This window comes from Phalacrocorax carbo, chromosome 8 (genome assembly GCF_963921805.1).
Source record: "Phalacrocorax carbo chromosome 8, bPhaCar2.1, whole genome shotgun sequence".
Classification (NCBI taxonomy): Eukaryota; Metazoa; Chordata; class Aves; order Suliformes; family Phalacrocoracidae; genus Phalacrocorax; species Phalacrocorax carbo.
In genome coordinates this window covers 35,563,697-35,585,760 of record NC_087520.1, presented here as the reverse complement: position 1 = coordinate 35,585,760, position 22,064 = coordinate 35,563,697, and the positions used below count along the sequence as shown (strand labels likewise).

At 38.2% G+C, this 22,064-nt stretch overlaps 1 protein-coding gene across 2 annotated transcripts; it reads left to right on the top strand.

Annotated features, from left to right (window-relative positions):
- The first annotated feature begins 161 nt into the window (after nucleotides 1-161).
- Nucleotides 162-17,841, top strand: UBA2 (ubiquitin like modifier activating enzyme 2). 2 transcript variants are annotated; one of them, XM_064459573.1, is made up of 17 exons: nucleotides 162-412; nucleotides 4,236-4,319; nucleotides 4,578-4,648; nucleotides 5,770-5,834; nucleotides 6,308-6,408; nucleotides 6,571-6,692; nucleotides 7,371-7,438; nucleotides 9,362-9,483; nucleotides 10,347-10,446; nucleotides 10,994-11,154; nucleotides 12,078-12,171; nucleotides 12,255-12,367; nucleotides 12,840-12,995; nucleotides 13,553-13,649; nucleotides 14,283-14,388; nucleotides 15,175-15,311; nucleotides 16,760-17,841. In XM_064459573.1, the coding sequence occupies exons 1-17, from the start codon at nucleotides 269-271 to the stop codon at nucleotides 16,939-16,941; spliced, it is 1,923 nt and encodes a 640-aa protein (XP_064315643.1). In that variant the 5' UTR covers nucleotides 162-268; the 3' UTR covers nucleotides 16,942-17,841. The 2 variants fall into 2 exon arrangements, with proteins under 2 accessions (XP_064315643.1, XP_009509483.1); XM_009511188.2 differs by lacking the exon at nucleotides 162-412 and adding an exon at nucleotides 583-1,030.
- The last annotated feature ends 4,223 nt before the right edge of the window (nucleotides 17,842-22,064 follow it).

Below are 22,064 nucleotides of genomic sequence, written 5' to 3'. Positions count from 1 at the left end.
GCCGAGGCTCACCTGCGGGCGCGGGCGGCGGCGGCGGGAGCGGGGCTCGAACCGGCGGGCTTTCCCGAGTCCGCTCCGCCCCGCCGCGGTCTTCCTGGGCGGTGGGCGGGAGAGGGCCGAGGCCCTCCCCGCTGGCAGGGGGCGCTGCGCGCCAGGCGGGCGGCCGCCGCTCTGGTCGGGGCCGGGCTCGCTGTCCGGAGTGCGGCCCGGCTGAGGAGAGCCGCGCGGAGCCGCTCCCGCCGCCCGCCGTTGTTCCCCGCCTGCCGTCATGTCCGTGCCGGTGTCGGGCCCCTTGCGCAGTGAGCTGGCGGAGGCCGTGGCCCAGGCGCGGCTCTTGGTGGTGGGAGCCGGCGGCATCGGCTGCGAGCTCCTCAAGGACCTGGTGCTCACCGGCTTCAGCAACATCGACGTGGTGCGGGCCGGGGCCGCGGCCGGGAGCGAGGCCGGGGCGGATGGGGGGCCGTCGGGCGGCGCGGCGGGGGCCGGGGGCGGGCGGGGCGCGACCAGGGAGCGGGGCGGGGGCCGGGGCCCGGGGCGGCGGTGGCGGGCGCGGGGGCGCTGTGGCGGCGCGGCCCCTCCCGCCGGCCGCATTGTCTGCGTGTTTTCAAACTGCTCCGGGCCCGCCAAAGCCGCCGGGCGAGGCCGCCGCGCCGCCCCCGCCGCCGGGGGACGGGCCCCGCCACAAAGGGGCCGCGGCCTGCCGGCGCCATCCGCGGGCCCGCCCTGCCCGGGCTCCCCGCCGGGGCGAGCGCCGGGAAGACGCGGGAAAGGGCGGTCTTACCCCTCCTTGCCTCGCCCGAAGGTCGGGCCGCCTTCTCGGGGCGGCGGCGGGCCCCGCCGCCGATCGGCGGAGGAGCGGCTGCGCCTCCCCGGGACCCGTGAGTGAAACCCCCGGGCGGGCATCGGTGTGCCATCTTGGCCGCCCCGCCGCTGCTCGCTAAAGCCCGAGTTTTCGCCTGGTGCCGCCTTTGCCGGTGCTGTGGGTGATGGTCCGGGGATGGATCGCAGCGAGACACAAAATGCGTGGGAGGTGAACTGTATTTTTAGATACCGTGTTGTAAAACTGTCAGTCTTAGAAGTCCGGTCACGATAGCTCCCCGCGGGCTGTTGCTTTCACTTTTGCTTCCTGATGCTAATCTCTTGAGTATGCACAGGAAGGGCAGTACTGAGAGGATCGGAATGAAAACGGGACAGAGCAAAATACTATTATCAAAACTCTGATTACCTAGTTTCCAGACCTTTATTAAACTCTTACTGTAGTTACTAAAAGTATACGGTTTTACGAAATCAGGGGGGTATAAATCCAGCTAGAGCACAGGTCTGTTTCCTTGAATACGTTTTTATCTGCATGTGCCGGACGAGGAGCCGCACCTGAGAGTTTTGTATGACCAGTTGGAAAAGTTTGGTTTTACCGTCAGGCTTGTTGAGCACAGCATGTTAGGAACCGCTTTTATCTAAAACTATATCAGCTTGTAGAAGAGTACAGCTACTGGTTTGCCTTGTTACTCGTACAGCTTGGGCCTTTCTACTGAAACACTTTCTGGAATTTGTAGGATATGGTTAAGTGTAATTCCAAATTGTTCCTTTGATTTGAGTCTGCCACTGAGAGCCTCTCCAGTTTTAACATTGTACCAGTGAAGTAAACGTAGAGAGAAGAGTGGAAGCCTGCATTTTCTGTACTCTCTTTCTTTTTTTCCCCCCTCCTTTGCTTTTTTCCCTGCCTTACTATGTCATTTGTGTACTCCTGCAGTCCGTTATATAATAGAGTTTAATATCTGATGTTTTTCCTGTTAGTCATTAGGCATAAATCTTGTAGGGGTGTGCTTATTGTTTCACTTCTTATAGTTTGGCGTTTTCGTATTGTCATTCAAGGCCACTTGGTTGTTCTCCATTAACTTAAGTACATGTTGGATCAGGGCCATCTTCATTTAAAAATATCATTGGCAGTGTTTTATGCAAGGCAGTAATGTTTTGGTAACATATGGAGTGGGTGGGCAAAAGATGAGCAAAAAGATAATTGTTACATAAAGAAGAAATTTGCTGTTACGAGACTAAATTGCTTTTGTTAATGAATGTTTGTGATAATGTTGAGGGTTTCCCTTGGTTATTAAATACTAACAAGCTTGAACACCTGAAAATGCTTTTTATTTTTATAAGTAAGTTTTAAAATATTTTAAAACAAAATATTAATACTAAAAGAAAAAGCTAGTAGTTCTGAATACCAGACAGCTCAGAAATATGTTATTTCATCAAGTATACTTTGTTGAAAGGCAGGGTACTTGTCCTTGTGAATGAGGAATGAAATCAGATTACTAAAAATCCAAGCCTGAATTAAGAATGTGAATATATATTCTTAAGGAATTTTGAGGCCCCTCCTTCTAATTACAAAAATGGGAACAGTGTAAAAGTTATTAAAATAAGGGAGCTCTTAGATTCTGATTGTTCTTAGCTAGATTGAAGCTTCTGTTGAGGTCTAGTGATCTCATGTTTTCTTTTTGGAGAAAAACTTCCTTTGCTTCTTTTGGTCATAGTAATGCTTTCAGTTTTAGCTTATGTCACTTGTTACCATGTCCAGTTAAAATACGAAAAGCTTTCTGGGTAGTGGAAGTTTTAATAGAATTACGCGCTTAATCATTTTCACTTGGGGTTCTCGGGCTTTTTGGCTTTGGGCTAAGCAAGCTTTTGAGTCTGTCTTATGAGAAGGGAAAGGAGGTAGAAATGTGTTTTCATGCAAATACTGTTTTCATGAAAAGACAGAAGACCATGGGTAGTTACATGGGTACTATGGGTAATAAAGATTAACAGTTTCTGCTTTATAATACATTTATAAAACATTGTATATTTTCTGTTTGCTCTATATCCACAGGTGCTTTTATTTAGTGTTTAGATAAAACTCTTCAGCTATTATAGTTTTTAGTATATTAAAACTTAATCCTTGAATTAAAAACATTCCCTTCAGAAAACAGGAGGTTTAAGTTTGGAGCTTGGATCTCGCATGCAAAAGATCTTCAGTGAGAAGTATGTGGCATACTATTTTTGTTACTGAAGTTTGGTTAATAAAATTAAAAGCGTATGGGAGCACCCTCCGTAGGTCATGTTTAAATTTCACACTGTGTAGTCAGTCTGACGGTACTCTCCATATAGCTGAAAGCGTTACTATATTCAGTATGTCAGCATTATCTGTGGGAGCTTGGGAGAAATACTTCTGAGGCTCAGAAAAATTGCCTCCCTCCCCTCCTAGTTAAAAATGTTAGGGACAGGAGAGGACTTCTAAAAAGATTGGTTGATCAGAGAAACTCTTTAATTAAAGGAAAAGTAGTTGCTACAAAGGTGGGAATAAATCTTCTCAAAGTTCTAATTAAATCTATTTAATTCTTGGGTGGGGGGTAAAGACATTTGAAATTATGATGTTCATGTGCATATATTAATACACAGAAATATGGCCGTTGGGAATGACAGACATGGCATCCTTTGGGGTTGTACATCACAGGTGTTTTGTGGTATATATTTTTAAACATCTCCATTGCGTGATTGGACACTTTTTCCCATAAGTAGACTTCATAATTTTTAATATGCGCCTAAGCAGTTCGTCCTGGTGACAAACAGTAAAAGCTTTTGCCCTGCAGCATATGAATGAAATGACAATATAGCCCTCAGTTTACTGATTCAGTTGCTCAAATATAAAGTAGAAGTACTAATTAGTTTGCCGAGTACCCTTTCTTGGGCCTTGGGGGAGCATGGTACAGAGCCAGTGTTCAGGGTGGTTAGTCCCATGTAGAGTCTGACTGGACCTGTCTAGGCTGGTTTCTGCAGTATCTCCTCTGAGTTGGTACACTGCTCCTGATGAATTCTCGCTAAAATCTTTATCCTGTGGTAAATAGCACAATTGGTTATTGACTTTCCACTAACTACTGTGCATACGTATCTCAAAATTCATGTGCGTTTTCAGTAGGGACTCTTTCTTCAGAAAGTTTGTTGTCATGTGGCCCTTAATTTTTGACACATAGTTCCATTGCTAGTAATTATTTTAAATGTGTGGATTCCTGAAGATGATTAGGGGCTTCCTGGTGCCTCTATAGTTTCTGTAGCGTAGATGTAACACCCACATGCAGGTCTGAAAAGGGATCTGTAAAGTTTATGCATTTTGGTGAATTGCATTTGCTTCGAACTCTGTTAAGGAATTTGTTCCTTTTATTTCTGTAAAAGTGAAATGGCTCTCTCTTATGCGTTTGTAGATTGATTTGGATACTATTGATGTCAGCAATCTCAACAGGCAGTTTTTGTTTCAAAAGAAACATGTTGGAAGATCAAAATCACAGGTGAGGAAAAAGCCAAAGCTTGAGTCTTTCTTACTCAATATTATTTTATGGACAGTGTTAGAAGCATGTCACAATTTTGTTTCTACTGGGAAGAGGTAAGCGTTGGTTGGTTCATCATGGCTATCCACAACATGTTGTTATAAAAAATCTTTTAAGGTAGTCAACTTACTCAATACTCAGCTCTATCGAGTCTTATCTTTAGAAGGAAGGAAGAAATAATAAGTGGTTTTTTTGTTTTTGTTTTTTTTTTATTTCTAGGTTGCCAAGGAAAGCGTGTTACAGTTTTATCCAGAAGCTAATATTATAGCTTACCATGATAGCATCATGAAGTATGTTTGTTTTTAAGCTCTAATTACATTTTGATTTGCAAGTACTGTATTATTTAAATGCTACAATGGTGTGCTTTAAGGTATTTTACAAAGCTACCGCAGTAGGAAGAAATAGCTGTAAATATGAGACTACCACACACCTGAGTGGGAGTGTGGAATTTGCATGGGTTTTCTTAAGCTCTGCTAGTAAGCTGTAGTCATTTGCTTGTGTCTATTTTTCATTTTATTAGCAACATTTGCTATATAAGTTTCTACACTGTAAGGATGCCCTGATGTCTTGAGCAATAATTAGGTTAAGATAAATGTGGCTGTTGAGTCTGTGATTAAAAAAAATGAAGTCCTTTGTGTGTGTGTAGGTAACTGATAATCATTTATATATGCCCAAAACTATTAAAATTTAGTCTTTGTGATCCATAACCAATGAGTAGAGTACAAGATTATTCCCATGTTTTAATTTATACTTGTCCAGTGTCCTAAAAACTGATATTCTGTAATGTTAAGGTTTGGACTCTGATGTTGCTACTAGCCACTGAAACACTGACTCATTGCATCCTTCTCCTGAAGCTGTAAAACTGTTAATCCTGTTTCCTCTTTACTGTCTCTTCTTTGCCACCTTCTTCTTTAAATCAGAAAAACACAATGTAAAGCTACTAAAGTGTCAAGATTTTAAAATCCCATGTCTTGGCTCCTAAGGGTATGGAGACACGATAAAAATCAATTGAACTATCACAGTATAATGAATTATCAACAGTCTGATGAGCTATGGTAATTACAGTATGCACGTTTAGCCTCAGCTGGTGGTTTTAAGGTCAGTTACCCACAGCTCAGCCAATTTACTCATTAGGTCAGAGCAGTATAATCACTTTTTTGTTGTCTGCTTGTTTCATTGGTCAAATTAGTACTAATTGCAAGAGCTTCCTTCCAGCAGCATAAAATTCATGCTTTCACTCAGCTTTAAAATGGGCAGAAGACAAATGGGGCAGTTAAAGGGTAGCAGTAAACTTACATGTAATTTATCACATAAACAACAGTCCACCCTTTGCATGTGTATCGTTTCTGTTGTGGCATAATAACCAACAACTTTGATATGCCATTTTGAGTATTGTTTTTCTTTTCTGTAGCCCTGACTATAACGTAGAGTTCTTCCGCCAGTTTACGTTGGTTATGAATGCTCTGGATAACAGAGGTGAAGTTTTCACTATGATTTTGTATTGGAGATGAAAATACTGTTGCTTGTTCATAGAAACAGAACTTTAGTGTGTTCTACTTTTAGTATTTCTGCAGTGTCAGTTAAATAACAAGTACCTTCTTAACCCATCTGTAGTTTGACTAATGCTTGTGTGCTTTACTAGAAGCTTGAAAGGATAGCTAGTGCTGTTACAGGTGTTTTGACAGTAACCATTAACTGCTATGTTGCTGCTTTATGGGAACTGATGAACATTGTGTGTATGTAACTTTATTCAGTTGTTTGCTATATTTAATAGTGTCAACATATTTTGTGTTAATTGGAAAACTCACTTTGTAAAAAAGGTGTGCTCTACAGTGAAATAAGGCAGATTAAGGATAAATGTTTGCATAGGAGGCTAGTTTGAATTTGGAGAAGTAAAACTTTTTTCCCCCCAATTATTCAACTTTTTCTTTAAAAACTCTTGATTGCAGCTGCCCGTAACCATGTGAACAGGATGTGCCTGGCTGCTGATGTTCCTCTTATAGAGAGTGGAACTGCAGGCTACCTTGGACAAGTAACAGTTATTAAAAAGGTTAGGTTGTGTATTACTCTTGTCGCTTTAAGTTTAAATAATTGGCTATGTTAGACAACAGGGACTTGGGTGTTCTGAGATACAGTTACAGTTCATCTGGTAATAGGATATACTATCAGCAGCCGTCACAGTGTGGCAAGTAAATATTTCCCTTTTCACCAGGGAGTGACAGAGTGTTATGAATGTCATCCTAAACCAACTCAGAAGACTTTCCCAGGCTGCACAATCCGAAATACGCCATCGGAACCTATCCATTGCATTGTGTGGGCTAAGTATTTGTTCAAGTACGTGATTTTTTTTTTTTTTTTTTAAAGAAAATAGGTACTGTGGTTCACTCTTCTAGTTTCTAAACCTACAGACGGAGAAATAAAGTGGAAACCCTTTTTTGTGTGGTTTGGTTTTTTTTTTAATTGAGTGTGGATTATAGCAAAAACTTCCAGTTCTTTGACCTGGGTTTTGGGGTGGTTTTTTTGGGACCATTTTTTTTTCTTTTAATACATAGATGGAAGGTTGGTTAATACATAGGCCTTGCTCTGATATCACAGAAAATCTGGCAAAGTAGTTCGGAACAGCAATGCAGGTTAAGGTTACTTTATTCTTCACCTTTCTGTGAAGTTAACACATTTTTTAATTTAATGCATGTGCTAACAGATGTAAAGTTTGCTGGGATCTTGGAGGGTTATTAGCAATGCATTCAGTACTGCAGTATAAATATGAGGTTGGGTGAACTATTGGGTGAGTTATACAGGACTCTTTTGCTACATTCGTTTTTGTATTGGACATTTTGTGTTGCCAGTGTTAAGTCCGTGTGTGATGAATCCCAACAATTTAAAAAGCAATGTATGAAGTGGCATTCTGATAGCAAGAATTCTAAAGTGGCTATATAGACATTAGCAAATATTTCGGTCTTTAACCAGATATGATGAAATTCTAGTGTTTTGTTTTTCTTAATTGTTATATAGCCAGTTGTTTGGAGAAGAAGATGCTGATCAAGAAGTCTCTCCTGACAGAGCTGATCCTGAAGCTGCCTGTGAGTAAGCTTGTAGCTTACCCTGTTACTGAAATGTTCTATTTCAGAGATTATGACTTGTTTCTGTACATTTCCTAAGGTTAGAGACTTCAGCTCGACTTTTCTTTTAAGAGGACTCCATTTACTGTACCCTTGGACAACAAGAATTTGGGGGGTGTTAACAGTTTCCCTTCCAGAACTTCATGTACACTGTGCATAATTTGACTCCCTCATACTGCCGCTTATTAGATACTTGAAAAAATTTCAGTGTTTTTAGTTAACATAATGCATACCAGGGGTTTTTGCATGGAGAATGTGCAATAAATACTCTTCAGAATGACAATAATGTAATAGTTTCACCTGCCAGAACTGTGGCCTTTGTGGGCCTAAAACATTATTAAAATTATTACTTCAGTTCTTGTGAAAACTTTTTAATAAAGTGTAAGATGGGTCACTCGCAGTGACTAGTTTTTCTCAGATAGTGTTTTTAGAACAGCTGTGAGAAACGCAGTCGATACGCTCTCTAATCATAAAGTTTCCGTTAACACAGCCACTGGAAGATATGTGATTTAGATTAAGAGGCTTGTATCTGGAGACTCCTGTTCCCTCTGCAGCAAACCATCTTCCCTATGTGCACAGAAGCTTGAAGTGAAAAGTGAGCTTGAAGTGCAAATTAGATATAACTGGTCTTTACAGGGTGGCCTTTTCCCCCCCGCCCTGTATATTTTGATCTGTTGGAGTGCTTCCTTCCCTACAGCTGGGAGGCTTGTCTTTTGAACTGAAGACTGAGAACTGAGTGATAATTTGTAGTCACTCTGCATTTTCCGCTCCTGGCTGAGGGATTGCAAGGAAATACAGGGATCGCGCTTGAACTCTTCCAGCCTGAAACACTTCAGTGTTAATCTACATAGGAAATATGCCCATTTTGAGTCATGTTTTTGTAGCTATTACATATTTTTTCTATAAGGCCAGTAACCATAGTTACTGTGAAGGTGAATAAGCATCATTGTTTGTTGCTTCTTTTGGATCCTTTGACAGATGAATGGACTTGGGAGAGGGAGCTTATAGGATCCTCTAACTCTTCAGATTCTCTGAACATCAGATAGTGATCACTCAACAGGTTGTTCCTGTGGGAAGTGCAGAATGAAATAGCTGAGACTTAAAAAGAGCGGCATATAAACTCACTTAAAAAAACGGCTGTTCAGCATGCATGATTAAGCAGTCACTTAGAATAATAAAGATAAGGACTAACTGCAAAAGTAGTAGAAAGCTTCACAGTGCAAAATGATGGCAATGAGACATAAGACTTGGTGCAGATAAATATGATGCAAATGATGCATCGGTGAAAGGGGGTAAACATTCACAAGTTTGCATATAAAGTGATGTTCTCTGAGTTGATTTTTCTCATTCAGTTCATTCAGTCAAGATGTTAATAGTTTTATGAAAACATCAACCTGCTGCTTATTAGGAATCACAACAGCAATTGCTGGATGTGACTGGGAAAGAAACACGAAACGAACAGCATCTGTATGTGTGGAATTTTTTTGTATAGGAGTAACCAGAGGTAGAAAGCAGATTTTTTAAAATCTTTTTTTTTTTCCCTTTTGTGTTGAAGTTCTAACCAAATGAAGACTCTTCTGCCAGGGAAAAAGAGTACTAAGGGGGATGGTTAGAGATTTATGAAATCGCAACATTATGTGGAGAAAATTAATAGGAAGTGATTGTTCACTGTTTCTGCCAATAAAGGAATTAGGTGACATCAAGTTAAATTAGGGAGTTGCAGAAGCAAATAGGAGAAGTTGCACTGTGTCTAATTCAGGTTTTGTTCGGCACAGTAAAGCCATTTTATGGTCCCTGCATAATTTTGGTTAATGACTTGGTGAAATATTTGGACGTGTTTTTCCTTTTTTTGAATTAAAATATTGGGTAACACTTTATTAATAGGGGAGCCAGCAGAAGCAGAAGCCAGAGCACGAGCATCCAATGAAGATGGTGAGATTAAACGTGTTTCAACTAAGGAGTGGGCTAAATCAACTGGATACGATCCAGTTAAACTTTTTACAAAGGTATCTTCTTTACTCCCAATAAATGTCTTTATTTGAAGTGTATGAGGTGCTTTAAAGTTAAGTCAAAACCCAGTTTGGACACTTAATGCTAGCCATCAATTATGCAATTACGTTATGACTTCCACCAATTTTGCTGTGATGTTGGTCTTTTACAACGCTTGCTTGTTTTGCAGTGTTCCATCTGTGTCTGTACAGATGGCTTCAACAGCTTGTCCATACTGTATGAAAAAAACTTCATTCAAATTACTTTTAATGTGAAAAGGAAAACTTGAATTCTGTAGGAGTTTCACTGGGCATAATTAGAACCAGTCTGAGGACCTAAAAGCTAACAGTCGTCATCTGTGTATAATCAGGGTCTGACATAAGAAAATACAAACTGGTTTAGGAGTTCTTCTTCTAAATAGTTGCTGAAAGTGGATAAATAAAGGAAATAGTATACAATGTAATGTTGATAGTAATAACTTTACTTTAGAAATTCACTGGCATGTAGGTAATATCTCAGAGAGACTATACAAAGAGCTGTAGTGATGGCTGCAGTAGGCACACGAACCCACTGTTTGGACAATTGTTTCTTGATTTTTACTTTACCACCCACCCCCCCCCAATCAGAGCTGTGTCTGTGTTATGTAATAGGTGTTAGAGAATGGAGAATAATGAGTTTTTCAAATCTGGGTGGATTTTTTTCCCCTGTGGAGTTTGGTTTTTATTTATGTGGTTGAAAATATTTTTCAGGCAGAGGAGCAAAACCTCATAAATCTAATGCTGGTTTTTCAATTTCAGAGCAAATGTAAACATAAAGTATGTCTCTATTTTTCTCCCCTTTCATTTTAATGTTTTTGTTGGGTTTTTTTAATGTTTCCTAGCTTTTCAAAGATGATATTAGATATCTGCTGACAATGGATAAGCTGTGGAGGAAAAGAAAGCCTCCGGTGCCACTGGACTGGGCCGAGGTACAAAATCAAGGTAATTGTCCCTTCTCCCACTGAATACCTGTAAGTCATAGCTGCTGGTTTTTAATGCATCTCTGCAATATATACACTTTCTCACTGACACAAGTGAGTACTGGTAATGAACACATTAATTCTTTGCGATTCTTGAAAAATTTAGATTTTTCTTTATATAGAAAATGTGTTTTCTAAAATTGTTTTGCAATTGTTATTTTAGATACTTGGTATTGGCTGTAGAAAAATCACATTTCACAAAATTACATGTCAGCTTATTCTAGGAGACCTTACCATAAGCACCAATGCATTTATCTCTAAAAGCTGAGTTTTGCTGAAAATTCACATTTACTGTAATTTGTGCATGTCTAGGCAATTGATACAAGCATAGCTTTAGTTGTAGTTTTAAATGCAGATTTGTTGTAAAATCTTGGGGCTACTGCAGTTTGAGATTGTTCTTCAATTTAGAAATTACTTAATTTTGCTGAAATTGGAAAATTCTTCGCTCTTTCAGAGAACTTATTTGGGATCTGTAAGTATTCCTGATATTTATTTTTTTTTTCCCAAAGAGAAAAACATAACTGACCAACAAAATGAATCCTCTGCGGTCTTGAAAGATCAGCAGGTTCTCGATGTCAAGAGCTATGCACACTTATTTTCAAAGAGTGTTGAAACCCTGAGGCTTCACCTGGCTGAGAAGGGCGATGGAGCAGAGCTTATATGGGATAAGGTTAGTTTGCCAAATACGTAAGAACCAGTTATACTCTACATATGTAGTACAAATATTAATTGGACTCATTCAGTTTAGTTCTGAAATAGTACTACTTAAAAATGTCTGGCACCTCACTGAAAGTACTTTCAGTGCTTATAAACAAATATATACTTTAATTCCTACACTCGGTGAGTTACAAAATAGAGTATTTAACTATTGTGATGTAAAATAATTTACCAACTTTAAAAATCATAAATCTAGAGCTATTTGTAATATTTTGGGGGGTTTTATATTTTAATATTTTAATAATTAATTTTAAATTAATAATTTAATGCAATTGTATTTTTTTCCTTTTTAGCTTTCTCTAAAACATGCTCTTATACAACAGTTTGTAGCTAGAGTTCTACTGAGTTGTCCATAGTAATTAGCTCTGACAGTAGGTATGTGATATATTACAAGTTTTGCTGAAGAAAAACAAGAAAAGAATTTTGTCTTTTAGCACCAGAGACAGTGTAATCTTCCTGCAGTCATTTGTCATGTGGCATAAGGAAAAAAAAGTCACTTGTAAATAGGAGGACAAAACAGTAAAACAGTGTAACAACAGATAGTAAAAATACTGCTTTCTGAAACACTGATTTTTGAAACTGCATAAAAAATTGTAAGGTTTAGGAATTAGACGTTATTTTGAGCATACAAGGCATTTGATTAATATTAATACACTAACTCAGTATGAAAATACTAAGTTCTAAACATGTATTTAAAGTATGTGTATTTAAAGTCTGAACATACCATCTGAAGGAGGAAGTATGTTGACTTTGAAATGGAATATTATACAGGCTTGTTTTTAACTTTGTTTTTGAGATTTTGGGAACCATGTGTTGCAGACTTTTTCCAATGAGTAATCTGATTTTTAAATACTTTTTCTATTAACTTCTTGCCAGGATGACCCTTCTGCAATGGATTTTGTCACTTCTGCTGCGAACCTCAGGATGCATGTTTTCAGTATGAATATGAAGAGCAGATTTGATATCAAGTGTAAGGATAAAACATAACATATTATTTAATGAAAATTATCTCATTTACTGTTAAAAATCTGCCTACTCTTGCTTGTTTTGCAGCAATGGCAGGAAATATTATCCCAGCTATAGCTACTACTAATGCAGTAATAGCTGGTCTGATAGTGCTGGAGGGTTTGAAGATTTTATCAGGAAAAATAGATCAGTGTAGAACGGTAAGTTGGAATAAGACACTTTCTTGTTATTCATTATTTGTTTAAAAGCCACATTTAACCTGCTTTGGCTATTGTGTGGTTTTACTGTCTCTCACGTGTTGTTGCTTCAGTAGATTCTGAATGTGTTGGGAACTTTCAGCTCCAATGAAAAAGAAGTGGAAGTCTCAAGGATTATTACATTCCTCTGATTTAATTAAAATTGGCTGTTGTATAGGAGAGAGAACCAGACTGACATCACTTGAAACGTGGTTGTTTCACGTTACAGATCTATTTGGCAATAGCTGGTCAGTGAATGCAGGTGTCATTGCAGACTGGCTGTAATATGCACTTTCTCCTGTACAGCAGGCATGTCAAAGAGGATTAGGGAACAGGACCACCTGTGAAACTAAGAGAATAAATCTGTAGGAAAACAGGTCTTATGAGTGCTGTTACTTACAGAATAATTTGGGTTTTTTTTTTCTCTGTCCTCAAGATTTTTCTGAACAAGCAGCCAAATCCCAGAAAGAAGCTATTGGTTCCTTGTGCTTTGGATCCACCAAATCCTAACTGTTATGTATGCGCAAGTAAGCCAGAAGTGACTGTGAAACTTAATGTACACAAAGTTACTGTGTTAACACTCCAGGATAAGGTAAATCTTGAATATTAGCTACAGCTTTCATTTTGATTCTAATACTGTGAGTGATTAAAGTTAGGTTTTTCTTACATATATTTTGACCAAACATCAGCTGTTGATATTTGCTCATTTTGCATTTCTCGCAGCTACAAGAAGACCTAGATTAGCCAGTGTGCTCCTTGCTCATTTGTGATGTAGATCTTGTGAAAGAATGTTTGTATTTGGAAATTTTTGGTGGTTTTAAAGCCTGTTCATACCTAACAGCAAAACACTAAACTTGTATTTCAGTTGAATAGTTCGGTAGCCACATTACAGTTGCGTAGTCACAACTGATTTGTAATTCTGTCATTTTATGAAGGATTCTAAAAAATTTTTCAGTATATCTGAACCTGTAGGTTTCAGACAGCAAAAATAATTGTTTTGTTGGTGGAGGTTAAAAAAAAAAGCATAGGCTTTCAGCAGATGCCTGAAAATGAGCCAGGATAAGAAAATCAACATATTTCAAAGTTCTTTTCTTTTACTAATTGTTTTTAAGTGAGATATTGATTAAATAATTTTATTCATCTTTTCAGATAGTGAAAGAAAAATTTGCTATGGTAGCACCAGATGTACAAATAGATGATGGAAAAGGAACTATTCTTATCTCTTCAGAAGAAGGAGAAACAGAAGGTATGCATACTGAAGCTGTTTAGATAAGAGTAGATAAAAACTAGGAAGAAACCAAGATATACAGAATGGAAGTATAGTAAATGTTTTAGTGTTCATCCTGTAAACTAATATTTGAAGAGAACTGGATTTGCAAGTATTTAAGTGCTCAAGGATAACTAGTGGTATTGGCTACAAGCCTGCATGTCCAGTTCAGTTTTTCTATATAAAGTGCTTTTCACTTGGCGTGTCAGGATTCCTTTCAAGAAGAGGTATTCAGCTATGAAAGCACACCAGTTACTTTCCTCTGTTGGCAAATCCTGTTCATTTTCTTGTTCTTGGATTGTGGTCTTTTTATGATGCTTGTAGGCACTGTTGTAATACAAATATTATCTCCAAAATGCTCCTAATATAACAATAGTGAAATGCTTGAACACAATGCATGAGAATGCATGAGGGGTAAAAAAGTCAACTGTAAGCAGTTTTAACTCCTGATAGTCTTAAACATCAGCTTTTACTTTAAATATAGCTAATAAATGGTAATCTTATGTTTCTACATGAAACTTCTGGAGTACTTGTTTCCTCATATTTATTCTGGTGTAAAGGATCTTTGTATAAATAGCTGTATACACTGCAGTTTTTCCACTGTTTTTCTAGCCAATAACCACAGGAAATTATCAGACTTTGGAATTCGAAATGGCACTCGACTACAAGCAGATGATTTTCTCCAGGACTATACACTGTTAATCAATGTGCTTCATAGGTAAGGATTCTGAAAAAATTATTTTTCTGTATGTATGTAGAACAGTTCCACAGGGAATTTCCAACTCAGAATTTTAAATTCATTAGTAAAGCTCGAAAATTAAGCTGTGGAAAGAAAATACAGAGGTAAAAGAGGAACTGTTATTTTTGTTATGAATTTACAGAGTTTAGGTGGGTTTGGTTTGGTTTTGGTTTTTTTTTACAACAGTATTTGGAAAAGGTTTATCTGAATAATTTGTCATTACACAACACAAAAATACAGTGCAACACCAAATTTACTTTTGGGGCAGCCAACAAGTGAGAAACTGCTGTTTGAAAAATAAAAGTAAAAAAAGGGCAACCTCCCCCTGCCCCAGTCTGCTGGGTAGTAGATCCTTGGTTTGCCTACCTGTGTTCAGATACAGCAATGCAAATAGAAGTCACTTTGAAATAATTGGTGTGTGTTATTTAACCCCAGATAAGTAATATACAGATTCTGTAGAGTAAATTAACACACTGTGCTTTCAGTGAGAATGGGAATGTGACATTGAGGAAGAAAGGTAAGCAGAGGTGATGATTTTTCTCATTCCTAAGCATTTGAAGTCACAGGACTGGGCAGAACAGTGTTTACGAATAGAGACAGCATAAATTATAAAGGAGAACTGAACAGATATTCCTCTGTTCTCAATATGTTTTTCTCATTTTGTTGTAGTTGCAGGGTGCTCTAATACTTGAGTGATATACTTTGTGAAAAAGACAGTTTTTTATTTTTACCTGGTTGTTTAAAAGCATATGGATTTTTCTGCAGTGAAGACCTAGAAAAAGATGTAGAATTTGAAGTTGTTGGTGATACCCCTGAAAAAGTTGGCCCTAAACCATCAGAATCAGCATCCAAGAACATTACAAATGGTAGTGATGATGGAGCGCAACCCTCAACATCAACAGGTAAATAACAGTAGTCAGTATTGAATTTAACCAAATAGTCTTTCAGTACTGTGCAGTCCTATTAAAATAGTTGTCTTCAGTTTTAGGACTTAACTTTGCCAACATGAAATAAAAGGCATTTAAGTTGCATCTGTGTATAAATATAGTATTAAATAGAAAAATGCACATTTACAGCTGTTACAAAATGCACATATGAGACTGTTACAAAGGTTTACAGTAAATACACCTTGAAATTATATAATTTAATTTGCAAGGGCTTAGTGGGGTGTCATCTTAAGTGCATCATTTGCACAGTGATTTAAGTAAATTTAGACCCGTTCTATCTGATGGTTGCTCTATTGCTTGACAAAAAAGAATCAACCAAATTTGTCACTTTCTCCCTATGGATTAAAAATTACTTTGTGGATGTCTTTGTGTTTTATTTTGTTAATTTAAGAAGATGTCATTATTGCCTGCTTACAGAATAATTATTTTTCACTTGTCAGGCAAAGCATGGCAGGAAAATAGTATTTGCTATCCAGGAAGAAGTACTATCACCTTCCTAACATAGGGTGTTTATTTGAACAGTCAAAATAGTTTAACTCAGAGGAATATGGGATGCTTAAGCACTGAAAGCTAATTTACTGGGAACATCATACTGTTTTATAGGGATAGCATATGAATCTGAATACTACTTGTGCCGTGTAAGTTAGGTATCTGTAGATCTGTCTTGCACTCTTGGATGATGCTCCTTTGCCTGTTGAATGGTCCTATTTAAGTGCACAATATGCAATCACTTCCCCTTGGCTCCAGTTTCAGGGGAGATCGAATGTTAAAGGTATTGCTGCAACTTATTTTAAATTATATTAAAAAAAAACTAACATGAAATTAGTTTTTAGAGTGAATCTGTACTTCAAAACACAAAAAATCCACTAGATGTCTTTTAGAGTTCACCTTTGGTTCCATTTTCCTTTCTTTATACTATCCATTGTTATCCTTTAGCTCTTTAAGTCTGCTCACCCTTCCACTCCTCCTTCTCTTTGCACATTCTCTCTCTCAGGGAGCATGGCTTCTAGTGGGAGTTCCACTGAATGCACTAGGGAAAGGAGAGGCTGGACTACAGCTCAGTGTGTGTAACAGCTCTTTTTTGAAGGACTGCTGCAGACAGTGTGCAATTCTTCTATTTCGTACATGCAAAACAAAATTATGATATTTCCCATATTTCTGGGTTATTGCAGGATTTTCCATACCTCTAGTGAAGAGGGAATAACCATGTGAAAAGCCTATTTTATACTGATTTTAGAGAAAATCAAAATACTCTTATGGTTGAATGACAAAGAATATGGACAAATAATGCTCCAAGATACAGTAGTTGTATTAGAGGCATTCTTATCTTTATGTATGAAACTTGGTTTGAGAGTAGACTATCTTTACAGTTTGCATTTGAAGTAAAAACATGTATTTTGCAGCTCCAGATCAGGACGATCTATTGATTGTCGATTCTGAAGATGAAGGTACTTCAAGCAATGTTGATGATGATATGGAAAATAAAAGCCGCAAGAGAAAACTAGAAGATAAAGAGTGCGTCAGTACAAAGAGAGTGCGTACTGAGCAGACAGAAGAGCAAGATGAAATTATAGCATTAGACTGAACATGCAAATGCCCCTTGACAAAGTGATTCAGATAATGTAATACAGTAACAGCATATTGTGTTGGGATGTGAAAAGTGTCCAGAACTAGCCTAATTTTAAGGTCTTTGTTGCAAGTGAATACCAAACCACTGGCTTCAGTAATTTGTGTCTGTTTCTCTTGATAATGAAGCTCTCATCTTAATAGACTCTTTCAGAAGTTTTTCCATATTAATTCGATATATTAAATGTAGTAAAAACATAGTTTATGAATACTTACAGATAAGTATTTGCTTAAACAGTCATGGAAAAAGCATGTTATTTTTGTGTAAATACCTTTTAGGTTTAATTCAATAGGACAAAAAATATTCTTGTTTAGTAAAGCGTCATCATCTGATGCCCAGGTTTAAAATGACTACATTTTTATTTTTTGCTTGAAGAAAAATATTTTTAGCCTAGTCCTAAACGTTTTTCACACCCTGAACAAGTAAAGAAGAAAATTCAATAAAGCAAATTAGTGCCATGTTTTAACAGTGCTCTTAAACTTCAGCTGGCACTATGTACATTACTGTAAAACTGTTAATTTACTCAAGTTTTTCAGCTCGTACTGCCTGGTATGTCAATGTAAGAAGCAAATTTTTGTGTATTGTTACAGTTTCAGGTTATTTATATTTGATGTTTTGTAAACTCAGATACTACTACTATACTGTACATCTGATGGACCAAATAAATGACATCTGAAATACTTGCTATATTTGCTTGCACAGTCCAAGTTTATGCTGACTTATGGGATTTTACAATGTATAGCCTTCAAAAATTACTGTTATTTTCATTTTTCTAAACATAACTGCGTAGTACAGAACTTAAGCTTCACTTGTTTGAGGTGAAAGGGGAATTTTTTTAATAAAACTTTTGTGAATGTTTTTTTTTCTTGGACAATCAATTATTGACCTCTTCACTTGGAGCATTTGCAGCACCACACGCATGCTTTCGCCACCTCATGCCTTCAGAAAGAAGGCGGCACTGGTCTCTTATATGTTACACTTTGCACATAGGACAACACTGCAATGTTTAGAATCGGTAGCTTAAAGCCTGCTGCCTTCACTTAGCTATTTTGGTAGCTCTCAAAACAATCAGTGCTGATTCTTAGAACACATTAATCAGCCATTTCTGTCACTGTACTGAAATTACTTTCCAACTTGGTGTTAAGGAACCAAAACTGCTTGTATTTGTAGATAAGTATGCAGAGTTAGCCTTACAGAGCAGAGAAATTGAGTAGACAAGACTCACTCTGTTATAGTTTGCAAACTGACTGAATTTTAAACAAGATGTTAACTGTATAGAAGGAGACTTAAAAAACAAAAACAAAAAACCCAACAACAATAAAAAAGCACCCTTTTAGGTTTTGGTTCCTGCATCTGGTTCTGTCTAGTACAAAGGGCAGCTCTTAATCAGTGTTAATTGCATCATAGAATTGTAGTTTTGCACTGCACTGGCAATTTAATGTTTTATCTCTTCTTTTAGGTAGCAATCGTCATATGCAATGGCTTGCTTAGAGGCTTAATACGCCACTGTGAAATTAAATTCTTTTGAGTCAGTTGCTTCTTGACCAGCACGAGTGAAGAGTGAGTGGTAAAGACATAAATAAGAGACATTACAGAAAGGATTTTCAGTGCTACAATGAGAAGCTTTTATAGTTCTTGCCATAAAGAGTTGAAGGATTAGAATTTAGTATGTCTGATTACATCTTCCAAAAACAAAGGCTGATGACATTTGGTTTTTTAAGCTTTAGTAAAAATAAAATTACTGGTTTATTAAATCAGTTGTCAAATCACCTGTTATCTGTGTAATGAGATGTGCTGCTCATTGTGACATAAGCAAAGCTTTATCGCAGCTGATGACACGTCATGGATAGTGTGATTCTACCTCATGCACTACCTGAGAAATTTCCCTGCTTGTGCTGGTTGGTATTGAGGAATTCAGCTTTCTAACACTTACTAACAGTAGAGGCTATAAGCCTGGTAACTATTGCATTGCATTAGTTTTACAGAAGTCGAGAGTGTTCATGACTTGGAAGTTGAGTGGTATATAAGCTGAATCAAAATAACATGCAACACCAGATTTGGGGGTGAAAAAGAGGAGGGAGGACTATGCAGTCTCGTGGGCTTCTACTCTTTAGGTTATTGGTGTTAATAGCATAAGATGACAGGACTGAAATGATTTCTTAAAATATTTGGGATGCTGTTGTCCAAGAAGATACACATAATAGTTTATCGGGGCAGTAGACAAGTCTGTCAATAAGGCCAGATGGCAAAAGTGTTCATAATTAACTAGGCATTGTATCTTAGATCGGGAGATAACTGCTGCAGGACACTGGTTAAGTTTAGAGAAGCATTAAGTAATTTTAATGATGCATCATCATTTGGTTTGTAGCGTGAAAGGTAGTCTAGAATTTAACTGCAAAGCAGTTACATCTTGGTGTATTTAGGAGATGCAATTGTGCTGCTTTTTTCTGGGTAGTAAATAGATGGCAAAAAATAATAGATTCTTCCTGTAGAGTACTTTAAAGTGAATATATATATATATATAATAGTTATACTTTCTTTACATAGGATGCTTCTATAGAGCATATAACAGGCTGTTCATATAGTCTCATCTGTTCTATTCAGTTCTTGTTAAGTTTGGCAATACTGAATGAAGCACTAAAAATGCAAACTGCTGCTGCTAAATGAAAAACTGCTCTTCAGAATTTATGGACTATGAATGTCCTTAATCAGCTGCTAGTCACCAACACTGTATTAATGTAGAATTTTTCAACTTTCCTTTTGCTCTTGAGAGCAAATTATAGATGAAAGCATTTATTAAGCTTTCAAGTAATTTAAAAAAAAAAAAAGGCAAGCCACTTTTCAACTAACAATTTGTTCAAGTCCTAACAGCAGTAATATTGATACGGAAGTAAGAGTAGTTGGAAGACACAAGACTTAAATGCTAAAATGGAGGAGTTCTTCCCAGTGCCTTACCTTGGCAATCCTGATGTAGGCTCTGTCATCACCAACAATTTTTGAGCCAGCTCATTAAACCAATCTACAAATTGGTATTTGCAGTGATATACATTGGCTGTTCTGTCCCACAGCATTCTCGAGTTGTTCACACTGATGCAAATTTCTGTAACACAGATAAGCTTTTCTGGCTGCTTTTCATAGCAACAATTCATTCTTGATGCTTGTATTTTTTATTTACTTAGTGAATTTGAGTGCCGTGTATGAAATGGACAAGAAAAACAGAGGAATATTTTAGCATAGTTGAATGCAGCTGAGAGTGTATCTGGCATCTCTGTCTTTGCTGTTAGTTCAATATCCCCTTTCATCAGTGGAGCATGGAAAGGAATCTTGACCACTACTGACACACAACAGTTAACTAGAGATCATTAAGCTGCTCTGACTTACAGTGAAGAAATTTGTAACAACTTTCCTAAAATCTTACTGTTGAAAAAAAAAAAAAGAAAAAACCAAGTGCAACCTATCGGATTCCCAAAGCTTCTAGAGACTCGCCCTTCAGGGGCAATTGATAACCATTCAGGAGTGAGAACTCTTGGGGCCATGATGACAGCCAGCCTTGTACCAGCCCAGCCCATTTCCTAAAGAACAACTTTAACCTGTAGATAACCATTTAATGCTTGTAGTAGTTCTATGTGCCATTTTAATTTTACTTTACAGAACCATTTTATTGTTGAACCACAGAGAGATGCATGCTTTCCTGGCCTGTTGATTCTGACAGCTGGCAAGCAGATTGATGTGCCATTTCAGGTTCTGACCTTTACGACAAAGACCTCTTGCTGGCCATTTATTAGATCCCAGAAAATAAAACAGGCTTGTGTTCAGTTAATATATACCATTGATATACTATCTTCTTCAAGCCTTTACTGCCCCAAAATTGTAAATTTGGATTAGAAAACTGAATTAAGGAAAATATATTTGTTTTTTCCCCTGTGTTCTGTGCCTATATGTAGAGATATTTTCTTTCTTCTCTTTGCAGCTATAAGGACAAGAAGCCTTCAGTTTTGTGCATCTAAGATACTGAATGTGCAGGAAAACAGAAACTAGGATCAAAGTAATACAACAAATCTTACGCAAGTCAGTCGTCTGTTTTTTGTTTGCTGAGATTATTTCTGGGCTAGTGTGTAAGCAGAGTGATTACAGAGAACTTACATCTACAGACAAAGGAATAGGAGGCAGAGGCAATTTAATGGTTTGATTTGGAGGCCCTGATTCTTCTTGAAGGGACAAATGGGCTGGAGTAAATAAATGCACTCCTAGACAGAGCTTGATATCAGTTTATATTATGAGAAGAAAATCACTGTTTAGATACACGTCATTATCTGTCTTTCTGATCAGCATGTTTCTTTCCTCACATGAGAAAAGCTGAGAAATTTGCAGTACGATTTCCTAAAGAAAAGGTACTTAAGGAATATTTCTGCCTGTCTTCTCCAGCAACATTTGAAGCTACTTGCAAACATTAAACAATTACATCAGTGATCTCAAAGTTACTGCGATTCTACAAGTACATGGCTGTAGGTAAGGAGAGACAGACCCACAGACATGCTTCTGCAGTAGCACTTAGCCTTTTTAGGCGTGGTATTACACACCTACCTGCTGGTGGGTCTGTATCACGAGTCCACACAGGGGAGGTTGCTGCATTTTGCGCATCTAACCAGTAATAACTGGAGGTAGCAGGAGCGTGCTGGGGAAAAGAGGGTGGCTGAGATACCTAACTAGAGGCCCAGGAAGCTGCCAGGAGCTGTGGATATTACAAGTGGACAGGGAGAAGGAGGTATGTAGGTGGACCCAGGAGAGAATTAAAGATGCTGCAGAGGAGGAGTGCTGGAGACAGAAGAGCACTGACAAATCTATTGAGGGATGTTGGTGGGAGGAACCTGGAGGTACCGTATATAGTGGCTGAGGCCTGGGGCAAGTGCTGTAGCAGCAGGAGCACTCTACGGGACAAAGCAGGTGACAGGACTACAGGGTCATTACAGATTTGGAGAAGAGGTTAGAAGCTAGAGAATGCAAATGATGCAGAATACAGACCTGTAGCAGACTGGCCTTCATTAGCTCCATTGCTTATGGAACAGCTTTTTACATCTTGC

What these genes read in the sequence shown, in the direction of transcription:
- UBA2 (XM_064459573.1), top strand. Translation starts at nt 269, where the DNA reads ATGTCCGTGCCGGTGTCGGGCCCCTTGCGCAGTGAGCTGGCGGAGGCC. An exon ending in CAGAGCTTATATGGGATAAG is followed by an intron (nt 11,155 to 12,077) that starts GTTAGTTTGCCA and finishes ACTTCTTGCCAG; the next exon opens with GATGACCCTTCTGCAATGGA. An exon ending in GAGCAGATTTGATATCAAGT is followed by an intron (nt 12,172 to 12,254) that starts GTAAGGATAAAA and finishes CTTGTTTTGCAG; the next exon opens with CAATGGCAGGAAATATTATC.